At 47.1% G+C, this 27,997-nt stretch overlaps 1 protein-coding gene across 1 annotated transcript in view; it reads right to left on the bottom strand.

Annotated features, from left to right (window-relative positions):
* Positions 1-1,124: 1,124 nt before the first annotated feature.
* The window catches only part of LOC144684292 (multidrug and toxin extrusion protein 1-like), a 49,376-nt gene continuing 22,503 nt past the window's right edge, over positions 1,125-27,997 (bottom strand). The window contains 11 exon segments of the mRNA XM_078547920.1: positions 1,125-1,351; positions 1,836-1,917; positions 2,270-2,364; positions 4,415-4,544; positions 5,397-5,466; positions 5,579-5,654; positions 17,512-17,620; positions 21,972-22,039; positions 24,195-24,308; positions 24,948-25,045; positions 25,181-25,279. Coding sequence (XP_078404046.1) covers positions 1,125-1,351; positions 1,836-1,917; positions 2,270-2,364; positions 4,415-4,544; positions 5,397-5,466; positions 5,579-5,654; positions 17,512-17,620; positions 21,972-22,039; positions 24,195-24,308; positions 24,948-25,045; positions 25,181-25,279 — 1,168 coding nt within the window.

Genomic DNA, 27,997 nt, shown 5'->3' with positions numbered 1-27,997 from the left:
GCATCAACTTGCTGTCTAGAGGAACCGAAGCTAAGAAAAATCAATTTGAATTGTCCTGTCCATGGTATTGTCTGCTTTGCTTGGGTCTTTTTAAATCTATTAGTTTCTACTGCTGCCTTAACAGAGAGGTAACTGGGAGCCAGATTAATTAGGGGTTTTAGGAGTTATTATACTAGTAATCTGTAGACCTATGTATGTGCTTGAAATCTTTTCTTTAGTTAATAAATGTTTAATTTAGTTTTCTAAAGACCTCTGAAGTCATGGTAGTCTTATTACTTTGAATTCAGGCCACATGTTATATTCTATCTGCCATATCCTTGTGCAACTACTTAAACTGCTTATGTCCTCACAGTTTACATTTCCACTTAGCTTAGTATCATTTGCAATCTTCAATATATTAAACTCGTCCCATTGTGTAAGCCATTGACACAGATTGAGAATAACTGAGGTCCAAGCACTGATGCTTGTGGTACTCCACTCGTTACACCCTTCCATTCTGAAAATAACCCATTTATTCTTACTCCCTGTTTTTCTGCCCATTAATCAATCCTCAACCAATGCAGATATATTCATTCGGATTTTGCGTCAGTAAGTGACAGCGGCTTCTGGAATCCATACATGCACAGCTAAACACAGGAAAATCTGAAAATTGTCACAGTGGCTCTACACTTCTCCAGGGGGTGCAGTATTGAATTCCGCAGTACCCCTGATCCCCCAAAACGCTATCATTTACATATTGAACTGAGAAGAATTTCCATTCGTGGTCTCAGTGTAAAGCCCTTGTAAAAGTTACATCTTGTTGTATGACGTATAACTGGGTTTTTAAACACGTCACTAAGGTCATAATTCCTGCTAAACAGCCCCCTTGAAAAATAAACTTTATATTCCTTCATTACAATAAGAAGTTCCAAATTTTGAAGGTATGAAAAAGACATTTAGAAATCTGTTTGTAACTGATCATTATTAATAATTATTTCTTTATTGTATATTTGGCAGTTGATTGGAATTCATCAGTAGCAACAGGTTTTGTGTGAACTTTGGCCTCTGTTTTCCTTGGGGGCACAGTCTTACTATTCATGCTGCAGAAAATAATCTTGCTCTGTCTCTCTATTGTTCACTGGGGTCTACATGTCCTTTGCAAGAATTAAGTGTATCACCAGTCCAATTGCCAGTACAAGTGGTCCTGAAAGGAAGGCTAGGCCACGACGAATGATCAGTTGTTTTGTGGACAAGATTTCTCCAACCGTGGTCACTCCAGTGTCCACAATGGAAGACTCATCTGTCACCTGGTCCTTGTTTATCTGTTGTTCCAATTGACAAACATTGGGAATCGGATTCACTGCGCTGTTTCCTGTGTTCACTTCTGTGAAGGAAAGTCACATTGAAAAGTTGTAAGTACGTGATAGTACCAGTTCATCCAATAGTTTTCAGGAGGGCCGGTGATCAGACCAATGATCTCCTCCATGACTAACAACCATCCACAATACTGCATGGAGATCGGTCCTGTCAAAAGCACAGTGACCAGCCTAATCCCTGCACTCCTAGCTTTGAATTACTTCAATAAAGATCTCTATTCATGGTCTACAGAGAGTTTGTTCTGGAGCCTTCCCAACAAGTTTTAGGAGCCATAACAACAGAAGATTTAGCAGCAGAATAATCTGCACATATATATATAGTCCTTTTTTGTCCTCATGCATTTCTACACACAGTGATAGAAATTAGATGAACTAATATTACATTGAATAATGTAATGAAAATATACCAAAGAAGATTCTTACTCTACTCTTGTTTGTTAACTGGAGAAGATTTAAAGTCAGCACAACACTATTTTTTACCTGTTGACCTATACTGGGTTTGACCACCAGAGGTTTTGTTTGAGGTGTCCACAACTCTCATCACACCCGCATTAACCAGAGCCTTTAAGCAAAACACAAAAATCATCATTAAAGCAATGGACGGGCTCAACAGAGGTAAACTTTCCACACAAAGCAATCTCCAGTCCGTATTTTAATGCCTTTTCAAAAGAGGGTTCTTGTGAACTCTTAAAGGTGATGACACCAGTCATCCAGATTAAAAACAACAAAGAGTCTACACTTTCCTATTGGGTGGCAAAATAACCAAGAGACACTCTGACTGTTCAATCTGCCAACTGGGTACAGTACATGGTACGGGGAGAGAAGCGGGAGGGGGGACGGTGGGGCAGTGGGAAGGAAAGAAAATGCTACACAAAAACTTGGTGTAATATATAATCTTTATTATTTGCTTTTACCTCATCGGATGCTTTGTTCCAATTGATTCTGTAAATCACGTTCAGAAAGAAAACTAATTGCACAAACCCACAAATGAGCATTCCAGACCAGAGACCTGCAAAATAATAATGGTGCAGTGAGTATGGAGACAATGCTGTTGAGTTTTCCTTCCACTTCCATTCCTTTATGGAATATTTCATCTTTATCAGATGGCTGGTGTCAGCCTGCCCGGAGGTACTGGTCCACATTTGGTGTGAAAGCTGGGTGAGACCCTTGACTTGGCTCAGCTGTGATGCTCTCCTCCTGCCAATACTCCAGTGTCTATGGTTACAGATGAAAAATGGCCATGGGCAGAATTTTCCCCCCTGTCAGAGGGAAGTTCAGGAGTGGGTGCGCCTCCAATCGGCGCCCCCAATCGGGGGCGCTCCGCCATTTTACGTGGGTGGGCCTATGCGCTCCCTGTGCGGGCGGCGGGGGTGGGGGGGGGGAATTCCCTGAGCTAAGTGCAGCCTCAGGGAGATCAGCTGCACAATAAAAAATCTTAAAAACAGAGAAAAAAAAATTCCTGACATGTCCCCTCATGTGACACTGTCACATGAGTTGGGGACATGTCCATCACTTTTAAATACACTTTTATTAAATTTTTAAAAAACCTACATGAAACCTCATCCCGCCCGTGGATGAGATTTCATGCTTTTTCCAATGCCCGCCAACCTTAAGGTTGGACGGGCAGGTCCACTAATTACTTTAATTACTTTGTCAATGGCCATTTGTGACTCCTCAGATACTGAAGCAGTCCATGACCAAATGCAGCAAGACCTGGACAATATCCAGGCTTGGGCTGACAAGTGACAAGTAACATTCAGGGCACACAAATGCCAGGCAATGACCATCTCCAACAAGAGAGAATCCAACCATCACCCCTTGATGTTCAATGGCATTACCATCACTGAGTCCCCCACTATCAACATCCTGGGGGTTACCATTGACCAGAAACTGAACTGGACTAGCCACGTAAACACTGCGGCTACAAGAGCAGGTTAGAGGCTAGGAATCCTGTGACGAGTAACTCACCTACTGATTCCCCAAAGCCTCTCCACCATCTACAAGGCACAAGTCAGGAGTGTGATGGAATACTCCCCACTTGTCTGGATGAGTGCAGTTCCCACACCACTCAAGAAGATTGACACTGTCCAGGACAAAGCAGCCCGCTTGATTGGCACCACCTCCACAAATATTCACTCCCTCCACTACCGACGCACAGTAGCAGCTGTGTACACCATCTACAGGATGCACTGCAGGAATTCACCAAGTCTCCTTAGACAGCACCTTCCAAACCCAAGACCACTATCATCTAGAAGGACAAGGGCAGCAGATAGATGGGAACACCACCACCTGGAAGTTCCCCTCCAAGTTACTGTCCTGACTTGGAGATTTATCGCTTTTGCTTCACTGTCAGTGGGTCAAAATCCTGGAACTCCCTCCCTAACAGCACTGTGGGTGTAACTACACCACATGGACTGCAGCAGTTCAAGAAGGCAGCTCACCACCACCTTCTCAAGGGCAACTAGGGATGGGCAATAAATGCTGGCCCAGCCAGTGAAGCCCACATCCTGTGAATGATTAAAGAAAACATGAACACAGGACTTCGTCTCCACAAGGACTGTGTGGTCGTCACTGCTATCGATACTGTCATGGACAGATGCATGCACAACAGGTAGATTGGTGAGGAAGAGGTTAAGAAGGTTTTTCCCTCTTGTGAGTTCCCTCACCACCTGCTGTAGACCCAGTCTAGCAGCTATGTCCTTTAGAACTCGGCCAGCTCGATCATTCGCTCAGTGATACCTAGCCACTCTTAGTGATGGACATTGAGGTCCCCCACCCAGAATATACTCTGTGCCCTTACCACCCTCAGAGCTTCTTCCAAGTGGTGTTCAATATGCAGAAGTATTGATTCATCAGTTATTGGGGGGGGGGGGAAGTAGGTGGTCACCAGCAGAAAGTTTCCTTGATCGTGTTTGACCTGCTGCCACGAGACTTCAACCTAATTACACCCTCCAGTACTGATCTTGGGATAAAACAATGTCCTCAGTTCGTTAAAGATAGTGAGTGGAAGGTGGTATTTGTCAGGAAAGAACAAAGAGAGAAACAATTTAAATGCCTACCAAATACACCAAGCTTTGCAACAAACAGTGAGATTCCAATGGGAAGTCCAATTAGGTAGTATGCAACAAGATTTCCAATAGCTCCCAGTTTTTGCTTCCCAGCTCCCCTTAACACTCCACCACTTACAGTCTGTAGAATAAACAAACAGAATATATTACAGTGATTACACAACAACTTGCTGTGGTTTCTACAGGAAGGAAACGAAACCTAGTGACTTAACATGTCCCCAAATAATTCAGAACCAATGCATTACAGTTTGAACACAGTCACTGATGTTATGTGCGGGAATGGCTCATGTGGTCAATGTATATTGTTGTCGACAAAGGTAAAAAATGAAACCTATTTTCTGAATTTAAGATCGAAGCACACTCATAGACAGTAGCTCCTGAACGTATGCAGTCTCAAGCTAGAGGCTTCACATTCATTTGCAAGGAATTCATTATCTCAGTGACTGCAAGTTTTCCTGGCTTCCAGTTAGCTGAGTATTTTTTTGTTGACAGGTATAAAACTGCTCTCCCCTCCTCAGCCCCTCTCCCCTTCGCTGCCTCACACCACCATTGCTCTGGTGCTCATGCTGATGTGCTGCCACTTCTATTGCTCGCTGTTCCTTTAATCACAGGCTGTTTCTCTCTCACATTTGCTACTGAGAGGGTCAATTGGTCGCTGGTGAGGTGCAAATAACTCTATCAGCAGCGAAACAGCCTGTGATTGAAGGAGGAGCTCCTCACAGATTCTGTCATTTCCACTTACAGGGGTGAATTTTCCCTCAATTGGTCGCCCTCGAGATTAAATTTTCTCAAATTTTTTGAGGCTTTTGTTGGGTGAATTTTCCCACTGCCCTCATGTATTTTGAACCCTGCCTGTAGATAAGATTTATTGGTAGGACAGAATAAATTTAAAATCAAAACCTTAACTTGTAAATAAAGAACAACAGTAATAGATGTAATCCTGTATTAATATCACAGATACTGAAATACTTACTGCTATGGATTGAAACCAATGAAAAACAGCACACAATGGAATTACTTCTGAAACTAAATGAACAACTTCTCTGGAAAATGAAAAGAGGGATATTAGAGAGTTTTCACATGATTCTGAATCCATTTTGTAAATGTATATTGATGAGTTTGATACTTGTAGAAGGATTTTTTTTTTTACTTAACTTGTCATTGGTAAAGATATAACCCACCACATCTTTTATTGATCCAAGTATCACTGCAATTACTAAGGAGATGCACCCTGTGGAAGTAAGAGTAAAACATGAGGAACTCTCATTAAATACTCTAGCTGAAGTTCCAGATAACGTTTTTTTAAAGGAAGTTGCAGTTCACTGCTTCCGTTTACCTTCTTTATTTCCAAGACATGACCTCCCCACCCCTCCTCTGCTGTACTGGGTGTCAATTCCCTGCCTGGATACAGTTTGATGGACTCTCTCCCTCCCCACTTCCCAGTTAATCCCAGCCAGCGAGTGTCAGCCTATTTGACTGTGGTGGAGGAGTCATCGCCGTTGGCTCTGTTCCAGTCCTCACTCAGTGTCCGCACCGACACTCTGGGATAACCATCAGGGGCAGCAACCGTGGCCGATTTTCCTCTCCCTAATTCAGATTGTTGAGACTGAACTCGAACTGGTATCCCAGCTGATATCAGCGAATTCAGCACACATCAGGCATCAAACATGGGATTTTCCTAGCTATAAAATATACAATAAAAACAGAAAAGGCTGGAAAGTCTCAGCAGGTCAGGCAGCCTCTGTAAAGAGTTAATGGGCATGATTTTACTGTGGGATTCAGAACCCCGAAGTTAGAACGAAATGGGATCCCGAGCCCACACTTGCTGGCTGCAAGACCGACTTAGACGCTGCCTCCTAATTGGACACATCTGAACTCACTGTCCTATTAGGGATGCGGACAGGATTTAGATAGTGTGATAGAATACTCACCATTCACCTGGTATAGCTGCAATAACACTCAGCACCATCAAGTGTGTGATATAATTCCTTCACTCTGTCAGAATCTTGGGCCAGAATTTTCCTGTTGGCGTGCGGGGGTGGGCCTGTGACGCACGGTGATGTCGAGTGAGTGTCCCAACAACACTGCACGCCATCGCGATATTTCATTGGGCGGGCGCGCGATGGTGAATTAACGGGCCACTTAAGGCCCTTGAGGTGCCAACCGATGGTGATTTTTTGGCGCCTGTGCGATCTTCAGCTTGGCACACGGGTGCAATTGGCAGGCGGGTATAAACCTCATCCACGGGCGGGATAAGAGGGCTCAGTGGGGTCGCGAGTGTGCTCTGTCAAATATTGTTTTTTCAAAGTTTTTGGGCCTGCAGGTTTCAGGAAGCTTTCCCTTAGCCTGGGAATGGGAGCTGAACTATCCACTGCAGGCAGCTCCTCTGAGGAGGAAGGGAGGGTTAGAAGGGGGAGGAGGCCAGGAGTGCACATTCAGCCTCCAGAGGAGCCACCTTTGGGAGGACAGGCGCAGGCACAAGGGGCGCAGGGCCAAGAGGTTGCCCAAGTCGGAAGGGGCTGCAGAAGACGCCACTATCCTGCTGCCAGGGTATACAGGCGGTGAAGCAGCTACCTCAATATGTCTGAGGTGCAGTGCCGAAGGAGGCTCCGTTTCTCAAGGGAGACAGTCAACTACATCTGTCAGATGATTGGGCTTGATCTTTCTGCAAACTGTATGGGTGGACACCCCATGTCAGTGGCTCTGAAGGTCACAGCTGCCCTCAACTTCTATGCCTCTGGCTCCTTTCAGGGGTCAGTGGGTGATCTTTGCGGTGTCTCCCAATCAGCTGTCCACACTTGTGTCAAGCAGGTTACAGACGCTCTGTTCAGACGGGCATTGACCTTCATCCACTTCCGCTGGGACCAGGCAAGTCAGGCACAGCGAGCCAGAGGCTTCGCGGCCATTGCTGGCTTCCCCCGTGTCCAGGGTGCAATAGACTGTACACATGTGGCCATCAAGGTGCCAGCAGGTGAGCCCGGTGCCTTCGTCAACAGGAAGGGCTTCCACTCCATGAACGTGCAGATATTGTGTGATCACAGGATGCTGATTCTACAAGTCTGTGCAAGGTACCCAGGCAGCTCCCACGACGCCTACATCCTCAGACACTCCCAGGTGCTGGGGCTCTTCAGTGCTCCAGCCCGGCTTGATGGATGGTTGCTGGGTGACAAGGGCTATCCCCTCAGAAGGTGGCTCATGATGCCTCTCCGCCATCCAAGAACAGAAGCTGAGCAGTGGTACAATAGGAGGCATGGCACCACAAGGGCTGTGGTGGAGAGAGCCATCGGTCTTCTCAAGATGCACTTCTGATGCCTGGACCGCTCAGGGGGCGCACTCCAGTACCCTCCAGATCGTGTCTCGGTGATAGTGGTTGCATGCTGTGCTCTGCACAATCTTTCGTTGGAAAGGGGGGATGCAATGGACGATGAAGACGTCGACGCAGTGTCTGCGGCTGCACACGATGAATCCAGCAGTGAGTCCGAGGATGAGCACGCACAGGGAAATGCTGAGGGAGTAGACGCTGACCCGGGCATACTCCAGGGAGGCAGGGACACCAGCCATGCTTTAATCCAACAAACCTTCAGCTCGCACACCACGTATGGACCTCCAGGACAAGCCTGGGCTGTAGGCTCCACACTCGATACCTAAGTGCAAAATCTGCCTGGATAGGAACATTAACTAAGGGCCTTGTTAATAAAGCTAAACATCCCACAAATCACTCATAACATTTTTGGAAACCATCTGCCTGCAGAAGAAAAGAGGGACCCTCAGCCATGGTGACATATCTGAATTTAATATTACAACCAAAGGAACTTAAAACAAAATGACAAAGGTGTTAAAAATCGCACCATCTCACAAAGACCTCATTGCAGGCCAACACAAAAGCACCAGCAATAAACCCGTGGTGTGCTTAAGGTGCCTTATGTTTACGTTTGCGGGTGCTACGTCTTGGTGCTGACCCCTTGCTGGGAGTGGCATCTGAGCCAGCCTGCTCACTCTGCTGTCCTGTTGGCCTCGATGACCTTGGCGGTCATCCTCTGGCCCGTGGAGCCTGTGCTGGCCCCGCCTAGGAGGGAGCTACCAGTTCCACAGCTGGCATCACCCCAGTCACCGCAGCCTCACCGGATGATACGGTCACTGGGAGAGGGAAAGAGGAGCTGCCGCCCTCATCCAGAGCGCCCTGAGAGGTGCCCGCAGAGATGACAGACAGCTGCTGCGCCGACATGAGGTCACTTCGGACCTTCCTGCTCACCGTGGATGGATGGGCACTGAGCTGGTAAACTTGGTGCCCAGACCATCTCTCACACTGGCAATGACCAGCTGAGGTTAATGCTGATGTGAGGGCTTGCTGGTCAGAGCGCATCCCCAGGAAGCCCTGATGGGTCTTCTGGAGGAGCCTCTCCACGAGAGTCGCCACTCTCTCCACAGAGGACGCATGGCGCTCGTCTATGAGGCTCATTGCTTCGGCGAGCGTCCGCGTAGACTCCTCCACCATGGATACCAAGCCAAGCATAGCCTCATGTATCTCCACCAGATGCTCCCACACACCCGGCCACATTTCCTGTGTTTGCTGCATCGCGGACGATTCCAGAGGCACATCATCAGCCACCAACTGAGCATATGCCTGGTCCCCTGCAGTCCTCTGACTGCCGGCACCATGGGCACTGTTTGTCTCTTCCAGCTCCTCCAGCGACTGTGAAGTGCTCTCACCGCTGTGCCCCCGGACACTAGCTGATGTTCTAATTCCCATCAATATGCTAGTATCTGTGCTGGTGCCTGCCTGGCAGAGATGGTGTGACGCTGGTGAGACTTCAGGGCCCTCAGGTGTGAGAGGGGGCCTCTGCTGCTCCTCCTCCCGGCCCTGCTCCGCTGATGCTGAAAGGAAGAACAAGGACAATGGATCAGTTAACATCGAGACAATGTCAATGTGTATCCCTGTCTCCTGGATCATTATGCACTCATCCTTCCATAAGCAATGGTCAAGCCATGTTGCAAACTTCAATCACTGAACATTCAGCACTGCCATGGCTGTTGGGAGAACAATGGTGACCTCAGTGCTGGGCAAACATACCTGCCCATGGCACCCCAGCCTCACCGACACTGGTGGACCTGGGCACATGGCGCCTCTCCAAATCTAGGGCCTCCTGCTCAGAGAGGCTGAGAATGGCTAACTGTGCCTGGCCGCCACCAGTCCTCACCCACTCGGCGGCATTATGTGCATTCTTCTCCTGAAAAGGAGAGAAGAGCATTGATTAGTTCAAATTGTACCTGGACTCTCTTCGCAGACAGCCCACCCCAACATTTCAGGGCTCCAGTGTCTCCTCACCCCGCTGCTGCCGAACACTCACACAAAGATGCTAGGCCTGTCCCCCCACCCAGCCCCCACCTCCTTGGCCAAATGCTGCCTACATCACATTTGGCACCACACGGTCCATCCTTCCATAGCAAGGAGGCGCAAGCACGTGGAGCATAGAGGGCAGCAGATCTATCGGTGCCACGCCACCTTGAAGCTCCCCTCCCAGCATCTCATCACCCTGACTTGGACATGTCCTGGAGTTCCAGCACTGTGCCCAGGTGCAGCTCCTCCAGGTTGCCCCCAAAACAGTCATGTGGATCTCAGTGTACCACATGCTGCGGGCGCAGAACCCATCTCATCACCACCCTCTCAGGGTGACCTCGGCATGGGCAATATCTGCTGGCCCGCCCAGCGAAGGACACATGGCATCAATGATTCAATACAGACACTGCACTCAGACTTGGTGGGGGGGGCACCAGGGGAGAAAGCCTACCTGCTGGGGTTAAGTGACCAATGCTGACCTGGTACTCACCCTTCCTGAGCGCAACAGGTCGTTGTAGCGCTTGCGACACTGGATCCAGCACCTCCGCCACCTCCTCCCAGGCACGTTTGGTCATGTGGGGGGGGGCCTCCTCCTCCTGTCCTGGGGTATCGGGACCTCCCGCCGTGCTGCCACCTCCTTGAGGAGGGCAGCAAGGCATTCATCACAAAAACAAGGGGCACAGTGCCCCCCTGCCCTACCCTCCTGCCTGGCCTGCTCACCAGCAGAGCTCTGGGAAGCCCTTCCACTGGCCATGATTCGCAGCCTTTGAAAGGCTGCAGCAACTTTTTAAAACAGGCCGGGGGGGTCGCCATTGGACCCTACGGCCATTGCAGTCCCGCCGCCGCCCACCCATTCCCACTCGGGAACCGTGATTCACGCTGGGCGGGCCTTAATTGGCCCACCCATGTAAAACGGCGGTGTGGACCCGATTGCAGGTGGCGATTGGGTCCGGGCCAGCCCTCACCCACTCCTGCACCGCCCACCCAACAGGCAGAAAATTCTTCCCCTGGAATTCCTGGCTAACACCATTACGGAAGTACCAGCACCATGACGGTAACAGAGAATCTTGAAGGAGACCCATCACCATCACCTTCTCAGGGCTACTAGGAATACACAATCATACGGCATTTCTGGGGCCATCAGATCTCAAAAACGAATGGAATTTTAAAAACACTAGTGCCAAGTGTCTTGTGTGTAGACATCAAGTTAGAACAGAATCAAGCTCAACTGGGATAATGATTTTGCACTTAATAATGTGCAATGAGACATGATTAATTCAAGACCTCATAGTAAAGGATCCTCCAGGCAAGAGTGATCATAACATGATAGAATTTCACATTCAGTTAGAGGGTTAGAAATGGGGCCCATGACTAGTATCTTAAGCTTAAATAAAGACAATTACAAGGGTGTGAAAACAGAGTTGGTTAAAGTGGCAGGATAAATAGATTGAAAGGGAAGATGGAAGAGAAGCAGTGACAGATATTTAAGGAGATATTCCATAACTCTCAGCAAAGATATATCCTTTTGAGGAAGAAAGAATCTACAGAAGGATGCACCATCTGTGGCTAACTAAGAAAGATAAAGGCAGTATCAAATTGAAGGAAAAGGTGCACAATGCTGCGAAGATTAGTGGTGGGCCAGAAGATTAGGAACATTTTAGAAACCAGCAAAGGATAGCTAAAAAAGCAACAAAGAGAGAGAAATTGGAGTATAAGAGAAAACCAGCAAGAAATATAAAAACAGACAGTAAAAGCGCCTACAAGTATATAAAAAGGAAAAGAGTAGCTAAACTGAGCATTGGTGCCTTAGAGGATTAGACCGGCAGTTAATAATGGGAAAACAAGAGGCAGACACTTTGAACAAGGATTTTGTATCTGTCTTCACAGGACTAGGAGACACAAAAAGTACCCCGAGAATAGCAGAAAAGCAGGGGCAAAAGTGAGGAGGGTGGGGGGGGTGGTGTGCTTAAGACAATCACTTTCACTAGTTAAGAAGTAATGGGAAAACTAATGGAACTTGAGGCCAACAAGCCCCCTGGACTAGATGCCCTGCATCCTCGGGTCTTAAAAGAAGTGGCTGCAGGGATGGTGGATACAGTGATTGTAATCTCCCTGGATGCTGGAAAGGTCCCAGTGAAGTGGAAAACTGTAAATGTAAAACCACGGTTCAAGAAAGGAGTGGGACAGAAAGCAGGAAACTATAGGCCAGTTAGCAGGACATCTGTCATTCGGAAAATGCTAGAATCCTTTATTAAGAAGGTAATAGCAGGATGTTTATGGTGCAATCACCCCAGATTTGCATTAAGTGCGGCAGCGGGCGTGAGAAAAGACGTTTTACCCACTGCACGTAGTATCACCCCCTTCCCGCCTCATAAATTATGCAGTCATGGGAAACTTGCCAGATTGCTGGTGGTCGGCCTCTGACTGGCCTGCCACACCGTTATCCCGCCACTTCCTCCTGCCGGGCGCCAAGTTTAAACTGCAGCCGCGCGCAGTCCTTCTCAATGCTTTCAGCCCAGGACTGCTTCGGTGAAGACATGGCCCCGAAAGTCAAGAAGAGTGCAGCCCCCCACCGATTCAGTGACGCACCCCTGGGATGCCTTCTGGATGCCATGAAGGCCCGCTGTGATGTCCTCTACCCCCCGCCCTGGCTGCAGGAGGGCCAACACTCTCACCACTCCGGCTTGGGAGGCGGTGGCAGAGGTGGGTCAGTGCCAATGCTGCACACAAGAGAGTGGCCATCCAGTGCAAAAAACAGACGAATGATCTCATCCGCGCCACCAGGGTAAGTCAACCGTCTCATCAATCTCAACTCACACACTCACCAGGCCATCACACATTCACTGGCATCTCACTCACTGCCAGCTCAAGGGTCATCACCACTCACTCTCTCACACACACCCTCACATCTCCATCCGACCTCATCTCCTCTGGAGACTGCCTCCTCACCCCGCCCATGGCTCCATTCAGTAAGCACGCACGCCTGACATCCTTCTCATTTGGCCTGGCATGTGCCTTGCTCACACTCTATCCATCTGTCTTTATGCAGGACAAGATCGCGTACAATCAACAGGAGAGGTCCCAGGCCAGGAGTGGAGTGCTGAACATCAAGGTCCTTATTCCGTTTGAGAGTCACGCATTGGAGGTGGCCGGAGAGGACATGGACCGTTCCTGTGTCGATGGTGAAGTCAGCAGAGAACACCCATGTGAGGATCCTACGCCAGATCATCCCTCTCTCAATGCTACTCTGAGTCCTGTTAAACGTGGCTACCAGGCACTAATAATCTCCACTTTCTGTCCTAGGCACATCTGACACATCGCCCTCAGGCAACCTTGACCATGACCCCAGCGCCGAGAGCACCTCAGATAAGGACCCTGAAGGCAGCACCACTGAAGACACATCATGGCGCTCACCCACACACTCCATCAGTGCGGCGACACACACTTCAATGGGACCTCGGGATCACAATCTGGTGAGCACAGCACACGAACTGTCCCACAACAGGCGGAGGCAGGGACATCCTTGGTCACCGGCACTCAGAGGACTGCTGGAGGCAAGGAATCTGCTGAGTCCTAGTCAGATGGTGAGCCTCTGGACTCGATTCTCAGTCAATTGGTGAAACTGCAAAGCCAATCACGGGATCACCAGGAAGGGATGGCTGGTGCACTCCTTCAATTGCAAGGGCCAATGGAGGAGTCTGTCCACCTTCAGTATGAGGTGGTAGCGTCGGCAAGCCGGTGCACCAGGATCAACACTGGGAGGATGGCAGCTGCCATGGAGACCTCGCTCCAGGACATTGGTCCTGCACTGCTGCGTGGGCTGAACTCCATTGCTGTCGCCATAGTTGTCTTCCAACAGTGTCAATGTGAGAGGGGTGCTGGGCTGTTCGATCTCATTCCAGCTTCCCCTTCTCCTCAAGGAGTCAACTCGGGTCCATCGGGCACCCACAGGGAGGAGGACCAGCAGCTCGACATCCTGGGGCCATCCACCCAGCTGACTTTGGGAATGTCTGGCCGATCCAAATTCCCTCTTCCTGCGACCCCAGCTGCTCCAGCTCCACAGGCCAAGGAGGGTGTAGCTGGGCCACAGCAGGACACCCAAAGCAGCCCTCCAGGCCTCGGCCTTCCAGAAGACGCCCTCTGAAGTCATTACAGACAACAGGGCGTAGCTGTCAGCAGGCTGCCTCCACCTCTGCTGTAGATATCGGGGGAGCACCAAGGGTTGACGGTAGGGTTAGGAAGGTGCAGTTGCACAGCGTGGGCATGGGTGTTAGTCACTTATACATAATGTTCACTATCGTAAATAAACACCCAAGAATGTGTCCTTGCCTATGGCCCTTTGTTATGATCAGCAACGCTCGTGTCACTCAGATGTAAACCTTGATTCATAGGCTCAGACCCATAACAGCACAGAAGGAGGCCATTCGGCCCATCATGTCCTCGCTGGTCAACAAAGATCTGACTACACTAATCCCATTTTCCAACGCTTGGCCCATAGCCCCTGAGGCTATGGCAAAGCAAGTGAATATCGAAATACTTCTTAAATGTTACAAGGGTTTTTGACTCAACTACCCTTTCAGGCAATGAAGTCCAGACTCTCACCACCCTCTACCCATCAATGCTTTCTCATGCACTCTCTTAGCTTTCCTAATTTCCTTATTATGTTCCTCCCTGCACTTTTTATATTCCTCTAGGGACTCTTGCCTTTTTGAGCCCTCAGTATCTGCCATAAGCTTCACTTTCTTTCTTAATCCTAAACTTTATGTCCAGGATTTTGAACACTTGAAACCCCCCTTTGTCTTTACGGGAACATATTTGCCCTGTACTCTCGCTATTTCCTCCTTGAATGCCTCCCACTGCTCTGACACAGTTTTATCTGCAAGTAGCTGTGGCCAAATCATATCTTATCTTAGTTAAATTAGCCTTTCCCCAGTTTAGAACTTTTATTCCCGGCCCAACCTTATCCTTTTCTATAACTATCCTAAGTCTAACTGAGTTATGGTCACCATCTCCAAAATGCTCCCCTGCTGATAAGCCTTCCACCTGCCCGGGCTCATTTCTGAATATTAGGTCCAGGACTGCCCCCTCCCTTGTTGGGCTTTCTATGTACTGGCTAAAACAGTTCTCCTGGATTCAATTTAAGAATTTGGCTCGCTCTCTACCCTGCCATGCTATTTGGAATGAAAAATGCATCTGCCACTTTTCAACGACTGGCAAACAAAGTAATTGTAGGTCTGAGCAATTGTGCTGTTTATATTGATGACTTGATAGTTTTCAGTCAGATGTGGGAGGAGCATTTACAACAGCTGGAAGAATTATTTACTCAATTACAAGAAACTAATTTGGCGGTGAACTTGGCTAAAAGTGAACTTGTAAAAGTGCAAGTTATGTATCTAGGCCATATCATCGGACATGGTAAGGTGGCTCTGAGAAATGTGAAAGTTAAGGTTATCGTGGATTTCCCCATGCCTACAACAAAACGAGAAGTTTTGAGATTTCTGGGCATGAGTGGGTTTTATCAGAAATTTGTATCAAATGTTAATAGTGTGGTTGCTCCATTCACTGAACTATTAAAAAAGAACATGAAGTTCAATGGACATAGGAATGTCAGAAGGCATTTGACAGTTTGCAAACTGTATTAACTATGACACCAGATATGGCAGTACCCAATTATGCCAAGCAATTTGAGTTGGCTGTTGACATAAGCGGCATAGGCATTGGGGCCGTATAAGAAGATGTTGCTAGAATTGAAAGACCAATAGGGTATTTTTCATGGAAGATGAGTTTACAACAGAGAAGATATTCAATGATCGAAAAGGAAACTTTGGGTTTGGTGCTAGTGTTGCAGCATTTTGAGATTTATGTGGCAAACAATTCGTCAGAAACAATCATTATACCACAATCTTTTAAAGGTTCTGGACAAATTTCAAGGCAGAAGTGCAAGGCTATTCAGATTAAGTTTATTACTGTAACTATTTAATCTACAGATTATATATTTGGCGGGATGAAAAAATCTGATTGCAGATGCATTGTCAAGAGTTTGAAGCTTAAAAGGAAAATTGGACATTTAAAGCTTGCACACTGGACTGGAATGACTTCTGTTGATACCAAGGAGATATATATATATATTGTTCTGTTAATACATGCATCTGGTAATGTAATAGTGTAACAAGTATGGGAGGTAATGTAAGATGGATTCAGAAAATGAAGCCATCTTTTTAAAGCATGACGGTTCTTTTTTTAATAAGGAGGGGGATGTCAGGAAGATATAATAATTTTCAAAATGTTATTGGAATTTACTATAAAGTAGAGTAATAGTGGGGTCTGTGTCTATGGGTGTGTGTGTGGGACTTAACTGAATTAAAGGCAGCTGGTCTGAAGGCTTTGATGTATCAGAAGATAAGCTAGATTTGAAATGGTAAGTAGGTAAACATGGGGGAAGTTTTAGAATGTGAGGTATAAAGGGAACATTTGCATTTTTAAATAAACCAGACTAGCTTGAATTCAAAAGAGGGGGTGAAATGTTTCACTTAGCCAGGAGAAGTTAAGAAACAGTGTGTTTATTTTTCCCAAAGATTACTAGTAAAATTGGTACTATGATAGATTTTTATTATTAGAGGGGCAAAATCCAAAGACATGGTGAAACAATAGGAATTTGCATTCAAAGGTGGGAATATGTATAAAGGAGAGAAGGCTGTGTGCAAGGGAAGACCTTCTAAAATCTAAAACAAGTGTGAAAAGGCTCCAGCATCTAAGCCTCAATCTGCTGTCTACAAGGAACCAAAGCTGAGAAAATCTCACTTTTGACTGGCCAGAGTATCGTCTTACTTTGTCTGGGTCTTTTAAAATCTATGTGTCTTAACGGACGTGTAACTGGGAGTTAGGTTAATAAGGGGAACCAGAGGTTATTGTAGTCGTAATTTGTAAACATCATTATGTGCTTAACATAATTTTTTTATTTAATAAAGGTTTAATTTAGTTTTGTAAGAAACCTATAAGACTTGGTGGCCTTCTTTTTACTGAATTCAAAGCCCGTATCTCAAAATAAATACAAATTGCAAACAGTTGTGGCAGCTGCTTCAAGTTTCCCTCTGGGATTTGGGCAGCTTGGCATTTGCTATCCGTCTGCTATAACAGGGAAGTAGACAGGGTGGATGCTGAGAGGATATTTCCCCTCATGGAGGAACCTAGAACTAGGGGGGTCACAGTTTCAAAGTAAGAGTCTCCCATTTAAGACATTTAAGAGGAGGAATTTCTCCTCTGAGGGTCATTAATATTTAGAATTCCCTCCCCCAGTGAGCAGTTGAGCCTGGGTATTGAATGTATTCAAGGCTGAGTTAGACAGAGTTTTGATCCACAAGGAAGTCAAGGGTAATGGGGGGAGCGGGGGGAGGTGGAGGGTGGGGAGGAGGAAGGCAAGAAAGTGGAGTCAAGGCCACAATCAAATCTGCCATGGAGCAGGCTCGAGGGATCGAATGGCCTACTCGGGCTCCTATTTCTTAAGTTATGTTCTTATGTGACGTAACTCATGTGGCCAAATAGCCTGTCAACAATTACTGTCCAGGCTCATCAACAAAGAATGACCAATTGGGAATTTTATGGAGGATGCTGAGACCCAGGAAGTTGTTTCCCAATACGGAGCCAAACTCCTCAGGAGGGTTTAAAAGGGGAGAACCTTGGAGAGATTGTGAGGGACACATTGTTTAAATAACCACAGTTTTAGTCAATGATCTTAAACTATTGGACTCACCAATGCAACACAGAGCAGCTTTAGCAGAGTTTACAACCTGCTCTGGATTACCGGCACCCAGCGCGTCACCCACATGAACAGATGCAGCCACACTGTATCCCAGAGGAACCTGCAGGAGAAAGAAGATAAACACTGTCTCAAATTAATCTCTTGCTGACAGTAACTACTCCATCAATATGCCTGTGGGTGGATGTATCACCAAACAGAGCACCAAGGTCAGAGGTTCAGTCCCTCCTTTGTGCTGAGTTACCTGATCTCAGTTGGGAAGTGGTCGGTTTTACAATTAACCTCGTTACCCACCACCCCCAACCCCACCCCCTTCATCACCCCCCGGCTCTCTGGAAGGAATATTATGAATGAAAGTTTCTGTTCCTAATTACATTAATTCCTTCTTTTCCCTCGATCTCCATTCCTGCCACCAAATTGCCTTCTGATACTCAATATAATCCCTTCATGGCATCACCCCTCCCTATCTCGGTATCCTCCTCCAGCTCCACAACCCTCCGAGATCTCTATGCTCCTCTAATTCTGGCTGGTTTCTCACCCTCGATTTCCATCACTCGAACATTGGTGGCCTGCTATGCGGGCACTAAACTCTGGAATTCACTGTCCTAAACCTCTTCCAGTTCTCTACCTTTCTCTCCTTTAACATGCTCCTTAAAACCTATAATTTTACACCAAGCTTTTGGTCACCTGTCTTAATACCCACTTAAATAAAGTTTGACAACACTCCTGTGAAGTGCCCTGGGCTGTTTTACTGTGTTGCAGGTGCTTTATAAATGCATTATTGCTGTTGGCGAATGACCCTAACTGAGGACTAGAAAATTCCTGACAAAATTTGAAACAAATCCTGATGTCAGGGCCTGGATCAACTCCTGGAAAACTCCTCCACAGGCCATAAACAGTCCATATTGGTGTCAGGAGCGCACATCACCATTGCTGTTAAAGCCATCCGTTCTATTTCTGTTCTACAATTTACCTGCGCAGGAGAAGGTTGAGATGAAAAGGAGTTTCATAAAATAACATTAAAGTTTGATGATGATACCTAGGTATGGCAAACCGAGGAAGAATTCAGCTGAATGCAGAGGTATGTAAGCAGGTTAGTGAGTGATAGATAGGTGGGAAATGCAGCTTAATACCAAGAAACTTGATGATAAGTCCATTTTGCAAAAACATCAGTGAAAGGAAGTATATACTAATAATGTCCTTTATGCTACTATATTACTAATGTCCTTTAGGGAAGGAAATCTGCTGTCCTTACCTGGTCTGGCCTACATGTGACTCCAGACCCACAGCAATGTGGTTGACTCTTAAATGCCCTCTAAACAAGGGCAGTTAGTGGTGGGCAATAAATGCTGGCCTAGCCAGCGATGCCCACATCCCATGAATGAATAATAATTTTAAAAAATACTATATGGTCAAATTGTTAACACGGTGGAGGAACGGAGAGGTCTCGGTGTGCTGTATGACTGGAGGACACCTCGGTGGGCTCATGCAGCGAGGCAATATGGGTAGAGCTACGGAATAGGAAGGGTGCAGTCACAATGTTGGGGGTTTACTATAGACCTCCCAATTGCCGGCGGGAGATTGAGGAACGGTTATGTAGGCAGATTTTGGAAAGATGTAAAAGCAATAGGGTTGTTGTGGTGGGTGATTTTAACTTTCCCTATATTGACTGGGAATCACGTAGTGCTAGGGGTTTGGATGGTGCAGAATTTGTAAGGTGCATCCAGGAGGGCTTCCTGAGACAATATGTATATAGTCCAACTAGGGAAGGGGCGATACTGGACCTGGTATTAGGGAATGAACCCGGCCAGGTGGTCGAAGTTTCAGTAGGAGAGCATTTTGGGAAAAGTGACCATAATTCAGTAAGTTTCAAGGTACTGGTGGATAAGGATAACAGGAGTCCTCGGGTTAAGGTGCTTAATTGGGGGAAGGCTAATTATAACAATATTAGGCAGGAACTGAGGAATCTAGACTGGAGGCGGATGTTTGAGGGCAAATCAACAACTGTCATGTGGGGGGCTTTCAAACGTCAGTTGATAAGAATTCTGGACCAGCATGTTCCTGCTAGGATGAAGGATAAGCATGGCAAGTTTCAGGAACCTTGGATAACGAAGGATATTGTGAGATTAGTCAAAAAGAAAAGGGAAGCATTCATAAGGGCTAGAAGGCTGGGAACAGATGAAGCCCGTGGAGAATACAAAGAAAGTAGGAAGAAACTTAAGCGAGGAGTCAGGAGGACTAAAAGGGGTCATGAAAAGTCACTGGCAACCAGGATTAAGGAAAATCCCAAGGCCTTTTATACATATGTAAAAAGCAAGAGGGTAGCCAGGGAAAGGGTAGGCCCACTCAGGGACAAAGGTGGGAATCTGTGTGTGGAGCCAGAAACATTGGGAGAGATACTAAATGAATACTTCTCATCAGTATTCACCAAGGAGAAGGACTTAGCGGTCGATTTGTCTAGGGAAGAGTGTGTAGATAGCCTGGATCATGTTGAGATCAAAAAAGAGGAGGTGTTAGGCGTCTTGAAGAATATTAAGGTGGATAAGTCCCCAGGGCCAGATGGGATCTACCCCAGAGTACTGAGGGAGGCATGGAAGGAGATTGCTGGGGCCTTGACAGAAATCTTTGTATCCTCACTGGCTACGGGTGAGGTCCCAGAGGACTGGAGAATGGCCAATGTTGTTCCATTGTTTAAGAAGGGTAGCAGGGATAATCCAGGAAATTACAGGCCGGTGAGCCTTACGTCAGTGGTAGGGAAATTATTGGAGAAGATTCTTCGTGACAGGATTTACTACCATTTGGAAGCAAATGGGCGTATTAGTGAGAGGCAGCATGGTTTTGTGAAGGGGAGGTCGTGTCTCACTAACGTGATCGAGTTTTTCGAGGAAGTGACAAAGATGATCGACGATGGAAGGGCAGTGGATGTTATATACATGGATTTCAGTAAGGCCTTTGACAAGGTCCCTCATGGCAGACTGGTACAGAAGGTAAAGTCGCACGGGATCAGAGGTGAGCTGGCAGGATGGATACAGAATTGGTTTAGTCATAGAAGACAGAGGGTAGCAGTGGAAGGGTGCTTTTCTGAATGGAGAGCTGTGACTAGTGGAGTTCCGCAGGGATCAGTGCTGGGTCCTTTGCTGTTTGTGGTATACATAAGTGATTTGGAGGAAAATGTAACTGGGCTAATTAGTAAGTTTGCAGACGACACTAAGGTTGGAGGAGTTGCAGATAGTGAAGAGGATTGTCAAAGGCTACAACGGGATATAGATCGGTTGGGGACTTGGGCGGAGAAATGGCAGATGGAGTTTAATCCGGACAAATGCGAGGTAATGCATTTTGGAAGATCTAATACAGGCAGGAATTATACAGTAAATGGCAGAACCCTTAAGTGCATCGACGGGCAGAGGGATCTAGATGTATAGGTCCACAGGTCACTGAAAGTGGCAACGCAGGTGGATAAGGTAGTCAGGAAGGCATATGACATGCTTGCCTTCATTGGCAGGGGTATTGAGTATAAAAGCTGGGAAGTCATGCTGCAGTTGTATAGAAACTTGGTTAGGCCACACTTGGAATATTGCGTGCAATTCTGGTCACCACATAACCAGAAGGATATGGAGGCATTGGAGAGGGTGCAGAGGAGGTTTACCAGGATGCTGCCTGGTCTGGAGGTTATTAGCTATGAGGAGAGTTTGGAGAAACTCGGATTGTTCTCACTAGAGCGACGGAGATTGAGTGGCGACTTGATAGAAGTTTACAAAATTATGAGTGGCATGGACAGAGTAGCTAGTCAGAAGCTTTTTCCCAGGGTGGAAGAGTCAATTACTAGGGGACATAGATTTAAGGTGAGAGGAGAAAACTATAGAGGAGATGTGCGGGCAAGTTTTTTACGCAGAGGGTAGTGAGTGTCTGGAATTCGCTGCCAGAGGAGGTGGTGGAAGCAGGTACGATAGTGGTGTTTAAGAGGCAGCTTGACAAATACATGAATAGGATGGGAATAGAGGGATACGGAAGTGCAAAATGTTTTAGTTGACGGGCAATATGATCGGCGCAGGCTTGGAGAGCCGAAGGGCCTGTTCCTGTGCTGTACTTTTCTTTGTTCTTTGTTCTTTAAAATGAGGGCCTACAGTGAGAAATGGCCATAAAATGGCAAATAAGAATTTTATATAAAAGCTAGGGATTGGTGTTCAATTTCAGCAAGATATTGGATAGGTCACAACTGAAATATTGCATTCGGTCTGGACACCTCGTATTAGAGCCACAAAAAGGGCATTGCAGGTTCACTGGGATGATAGGAGGAATGAGAGACTGTAGGTACAAATAATAGCCGAAAAACTTGAGTTTTTTTCCTGGTACTAAGAGTGATTTTGTTCCCTGTTATATTAAAATTGTTATTCTTTAGTCAAACACGCATTCGGCATGTAAGTACTGTACTTGTGCGGAATCCTCATGCTTACCCTGTATGTTAAGTATATAATATAATTTATGATGGCCTGAGATCCAAGTTGAACTTTATCGATTGTCCCTGTGAACAGGAAAGGAAAATATAGCAAATTTATTGAAGCAATTTAAGAGAGGAAAATATAAAAATGGTCTGATGATGCTTTTCCCTCCAATTCCCTCCCCCCAGGGGAAGGTGGTGGTGGTGTAGTGACATTGTCACTTGACTAGTAACAGCAGTATAATGCTTTGGGGACCCAGGTTTGCATCCCACCCATGGCAGATGGAAAGACCTGGAATTAAAAGTCTAATGATGACCATGAAACCATTTGCTCTCCTTACCTGGTCTGGCCTACATGTGACTCCAGGTCCAGAATAATGTGATTGACTCTTAAATGCCCCCTGAACATGGGCAATTAGGGATAGGCAACAAATGCTGCCCTAGCTGTGAATGGGGGAAAAAAAATCCTCCTTCCCTGAGCAGCAATGTTTGATCTCCAAGTTGTTACTCCCCAGGAGATCAATAACACAGCAAAGTATAGGATAGATCCTCACTCCCTGGTGCCACTGCTTAAAAAAAGATAGTTTATTTTGGATCTGTGTGATTTAATACAGGATTTTAGGTGAAGTCTGGGTTGTGATAGAGCAGGAACATGGGATTGAGAGGATGTAGAATCAGAGAATGTTACATCACAGAAGGAGGCCATTTAGCCCATTGTGCCTCTGCCGATTCTTTGATACAGCTGCCCTATATAATCTCTCACAAACTGCAGGGGCAAAATGGGCAATGATATGGCCTCCTAAATATTAAAATTAAAAATTTAAATTGATAGTTCAAAGCCAAAAAAGACAGGATACTCTCCTGAAGGGCTGACTGCTCCAAGCCTGGGTTTGCAAACGCTTCCCCTGCTGATTCCCATCATCCCCAACTCTGTAATGGAGAAGTCGGAACTCCCCTACTCTTCTCTAACTTTGTTCATCTTCATTTAATATAAAAATTGGTATAACAGTCAACAATGAAATAGGATTGACAATGTAGATCCACACAAATACAATACTTTACAACATTTGCTGAAGGTCAACTCCTTCCTCATACTGATGATGAATAGAACTGAACAAGACTCTCTGTGTCTAATATCCATTGTGTCGATACGCAGTGCCTTAGCTCGGTGTCCCAGGCGTTCCTTGTTTTTTTTTTGACTCAAAGGCTTTCGGGTTCTCAAATAAGCTTTTCAAAATCAGCAAATCATGAATGGAACTCCCTTCACATTTCGTATGTTACGGCATAGACAATAACAACTTACATTCATAGAGCACACTTAACATAGCGAAATGTCCCAGGTTCAACAGGAGTATTGTTAACAAAAATGTTTTTTCGCACCGGGTCACAGAAGGCAATGTCAAGGAGAGATAACTAAAAGCCTGGCGAAAGGACATCTTAAAGGAGGGGGGAGGAGGAGACATTTTAGGAGGAAATTCCAGATATTAGGGCCGAGCCCATTGAAGCATGGACATCAATGATGGAGCAACTAATATCAGGGATGCATAAGAAGCCAGATACGGAGGAGCGCAGAGATTTACAAAGGCTCATGGGACTGGAGGAGGTTAAAGTGATAGGGCGCTGTGAGGAATTGGAGGGGCCTGAAGGCTTCAAACACTTCAATGGTTGTAAAAGACTTTGGGACATCCTGAGGTTATGAAAGATTCTGGATGGATGTAAGTCTTTCTTTATGAGTCTGACATACACCCACAGGCCATCGGGACAAGAGCGGAACTCGCTGTCTCCTCTAACCTGCTACACAAAATAAACAGGGTAGGGAATGAAGCCAAAGAGTATCTGGTTAAATTGTTGTTTTATTTTGGGGAAAGGTCCTCCTCAGGAATCTGGTTCAGCTCCAAGTGCCATTGCTTTTGAGAAGTTTCCTAATCCGGATCCTTGGGGTGGGGGTGGGGGGGTAACTGGAGATTAGAATTTGCTGGAAGATGGTTTCTCTTCTTTCAGGGATTGGCTCTCGACTGTTTCCCAATCCCAGTCAACGTGAAATACTCCCTCACTCATTTCATATTGTGTGTGTTAGTGAACCATTGTAAACCTCACTGCCATCAGGGGGAAGAGTGGCCTTGCTTCTCTCCTTCCAGTGTGTCGATTTGCTCCACATTTTAGTGTCAGATATACGTCACTGTCTCACCCACTTCACAATAATGGAAGGTTTTTTTAAGCAGTGAAGTTGTTTATTTACCTACAAGTAAAGTTCCAGTCTGAAACGCCGACCATTCAATACACATCATAAACATGCTAGGAATTGCCAACCGTGTAAAATGGCCCCACTCCTGCAGGCAGTCAGTAGACCATCCTACATAAAGAAAATGGAGTTAGTAACTCAGTATGAAGTAGGTCGAGAGAAAATCATTCGTAACATCCAGGTCATGTCAGCGTTCAAGTTGACTCTGGGCTTATCTCTATGGGCAGACTTTTGCCCTCATCAGGTGGGATCTCCGGGGGGGCGCGAGTGGGAGCGATCGGGAAGATGACCGCCGCCCGCGATCGGGCCACGGCCGCGATTTCACGCTGACTGGCCAACTGAGGCCCGCCCAGCGTGAAACGCGCGCTACAGCACTGAACGCTGCCTGTGTGGGGGTGGGAGGAGGGCGAGCGCGCAAGTTTTAATTTTAATTCAATTGGCACTTTAATGGCCTTAATAGGCCTGTTAATTGCCTGTGGGCGTGCTGCCGACTCCCGCGTGTGCCCGCCAGCCGAAATATCGCACGGGTGCGCGGTGACTTGGGGACGCTCGCCCGACGTCACCGCGCTTCATTTTACGCTCGTTCGAGTCGGGCGCGCACCCGCCTGATGAGCGGAAAATTCTGCCCTGTGTATTTGCCCTGTTAAATACACCCCATGTTAACCAGGGTGCACAACGAGGCTCCAAACTGGATATCGTCCATTTCACATCATTGCCCAAAGTGTAAATTACAACCCCCCTGAAACCTACCTGCCCAGGTCTTAACATGCAACTTTTTCCATCGAATGTATCCAAACAGGAGGATAGCCTGACAGTACTGAGAGATAACAGTGGCAGCAGCCGAGCCCCTGGGGAACAAGTTCACATATTAAAGGCAGCTTCAAATAAAGACTGGCTCATTGTTCACTGAAAGATTAATTGACCAGGACTGAGATTCGAATATATATTTGACATTTACATTTTTATATTTATTTGCTACTTACGGCAATCCCAGCTTCAGCATAAAGAGGAAGAGATAATTGGTGGCAGCGTTGAGGATGTTGGCTATGAGGCCAGTGAAAACCTGAGGCATGATGATCCCCCGAGGTGGGAACAAAACAATGAAGTCATTCCTGGAACTGCCCTTCAATAAACCGACAGGGTGTGCGGCATGGTGCCCAGGTAGCCAGGATAAAGGATGGGCGGAATCTCCCGGCCCTGCCAGCAGCAGCAAGCGTGGCAGGCAGGGGGTCTTAATTTGGCGTGAGGCCAAAAACTCGTTTCCCAACCTCAGGACGAACTGTGGGAATTTTGTTCTCAGGACATGAGAGGCGGGTCGAGCTTCCTGACGAACAATGCTGGGAAGGCCTTTCGCATGAGCATCTCATGCATGCCCATTAAAAGGCACCTCACCGCAATTATTTCCCCTTCCAAATTAAGTCCCCCGCCGGCGAGAGTTTAGAATGCTCAGTTTTACAACTGTATGGAAGTGGCATGCACCAGGTGAGCTTCACTTCTTACGTGACTTTGAGGTCAGCAGATGCCGCTTTTGCCTTCTTGGGGGCCGCTCAGAACTTCACTCCTGCCGAGTGCTGCCATCGAAAGCTGTGCCAAGGCCGGACACAGGAAGCAGGACCAGCTGGGAAGAGGAGAAGGGTGGAGCGGAGGCAGGACCAGCGGGGAAGAGGTGGGAGGCTGATCAGGAAAGGAAGACGGACTGTCCAGGGCAGGGGGGGGAGGCTGTCTGGCGAAGGAAGACAGAGTGTGTGGGGCATGTTTAGAGGGGTGTCTGGGGAAGGAAGCCAAGCTCCCCCAGGCATGACAAGGCAAATGCTGCATGTTTGTGCTCGGTTCCCAGGGAGCTCTCATGTTACATATGTTCTGAGCCACTCCTGGGCCTCAAGGATTGGAGGGTTGGCTCCTCAGGGACAAGGGATACCCCTAAAAGACGTGGCCGATGACATCAGTTCGCTGTTCGCAGAGTGCTGCTGATAGGAGCTACAATGGTGCACATGCCTCCGCCAGGTCCCTGGTTGAGTAGATGATAGGCCCCCCTACAGATGATGTTCAGATGTTTGGGCCGCTCAGGCAGAGTTCTCCAATATTCACCACAGAGTGTGTCCCAGATCATCATCGTGTTCTGCACCCTGCACAACCTAGCACTACAAGGGGGAGATATCTTGCCTGAGGGAGACATGGAGGAGCGAGATATCTCCTCTGACGAGAAGGACGGTGAAGGGAATGGAGCTGACAAGGGCTAGGGTGTTGCCAAGCCACATGCAGAGGTCATAGCAGGAGTATGGCATAGCAGACAGGCTGTGCCAATCTAATAGCTACTAGATTCCAGGCAGAGTAAGCTGTTGACACATCTGTTGAACCTTTTGGTTTTCTATCCTCTGCTGGCTGGGAGGCCCCAGCATCTTTTTGGTTACAGTCATTATTTTTCTCTAATTTATCTTTATTTGTGATAGCTAAATTAAATTGCATGAGTTACCATCTGCCCTACTGTTGGTTTGATCCTTTGCATGTGCCAAACTATGTGAAAATGCAGAGCCCTGGCACTAAATGCGCGCACTAGAGCCTGCACAGCACTCTGTTCTACCGCAGCCTCAGACACCTGTAAATAGAATTGTGATTTCACCTATGGTCTCACAAAGTCCATGCACAATGCAACTTGGGAGCAATATCAAATCTAACCTCACCAGGGATGCACTCATGTCACTCACACCTGCTCCCAAAGCGGGGCCAACCTGGCCCAGGTCTTTCAGCCAGAATCAGATCGATGAGGAGCAGCAGGAGAACACCAGTTGGTACCTCGAAATCGCTCCTTCATACATATTGTTGAGGGAAGATTGCGTTCCTGCTCCCCGACCACCACCCGCCCAGAGTGAACCCATATCCCTTGACATCTTTATCATGCCAAAAGGTTTCGCGGTAACTCTGGATTCCACTCACTGAGACTGCCTCACCCGCACTATGGGTTGCTGAGGTGCAATCACTCCGGACCCTCCAATCATAGAGACTCCTACAAGTGTCGTTCCTAGATGGCTTTGGCATTAGTGCAAGACCATGATCTGTCATTGTGGACACCCAGCCAAGATAAACTTCTTTCTTATTTCCTGCATGGACCATGCAGAGGCCCGTTAGAGCTGCTGATACTTCATGTGGATGGCCTCACAGACCTCGGCACGGTCCAGCACACAGGCCCATTCTACTCTCTCACCTCATGGACTAAAACCCAGGTCCTTCATTGATGTCCAATGCACTTTGGTTGCTAACCCTCAATGTGAGCCACCCTTGGTAAGGAGATGAGCATGACACACAAATCTCCATGTGAGGTCTAACAAAGGCTTCAGGCAACTACACACACACCTCTTAAATCCTACACTCAAATCCCTCTTGCAGTCAAGGCTATTGTGCTTGTAGCCTCCTTACTTGCTGCTGTCACCTGCATGTTAGCTCAAAATGACAGATCACCAAAGGAAGGCCATTAATGAGTGGACATGCCCACCAAAGCTTCCTCCAGGCATGTAGGGCATCCTCTGGTCTTCTACTGTTAAAAAGACAGTGTAGAGCTTCACTCTCTCAGCTCTGAAACTGCATCTACAGTTGTCTTTGCTACTCACATAGCAAATTTAACTCCCCTCGAATACTCATGGTATCCACTCACATCTGGCATTAGGGCAACAGCAGCTGGAGCAGCAATGACCTCAACGAACACATTTTCAGAGGTCAGAACATGCTGAGTTGCCAGTAATGGCTTGCACGAGGAGTGGCTAGCAGCACACTCACAACTGATAGCCAGTGCTTAATCACGCGTG

This window comes from Cetorhinus maximus, chromosome 9 (assembly GCF_964194155.1).
Source record: "Cetorhinus maximus chromosome 9, sCetMax3.hap1.1, whole genome shotgun sequence".
Lineage (NCBI taxonomy): Eukaryota > Metazoa > Chordata > Chondrichthyes > Lamniformes > Cetorhinidae > Cetorhinus > Cetorhinus maximus.
This window is presented reverse-complemented; position numbering and strand designations above follow the sequence as displayed.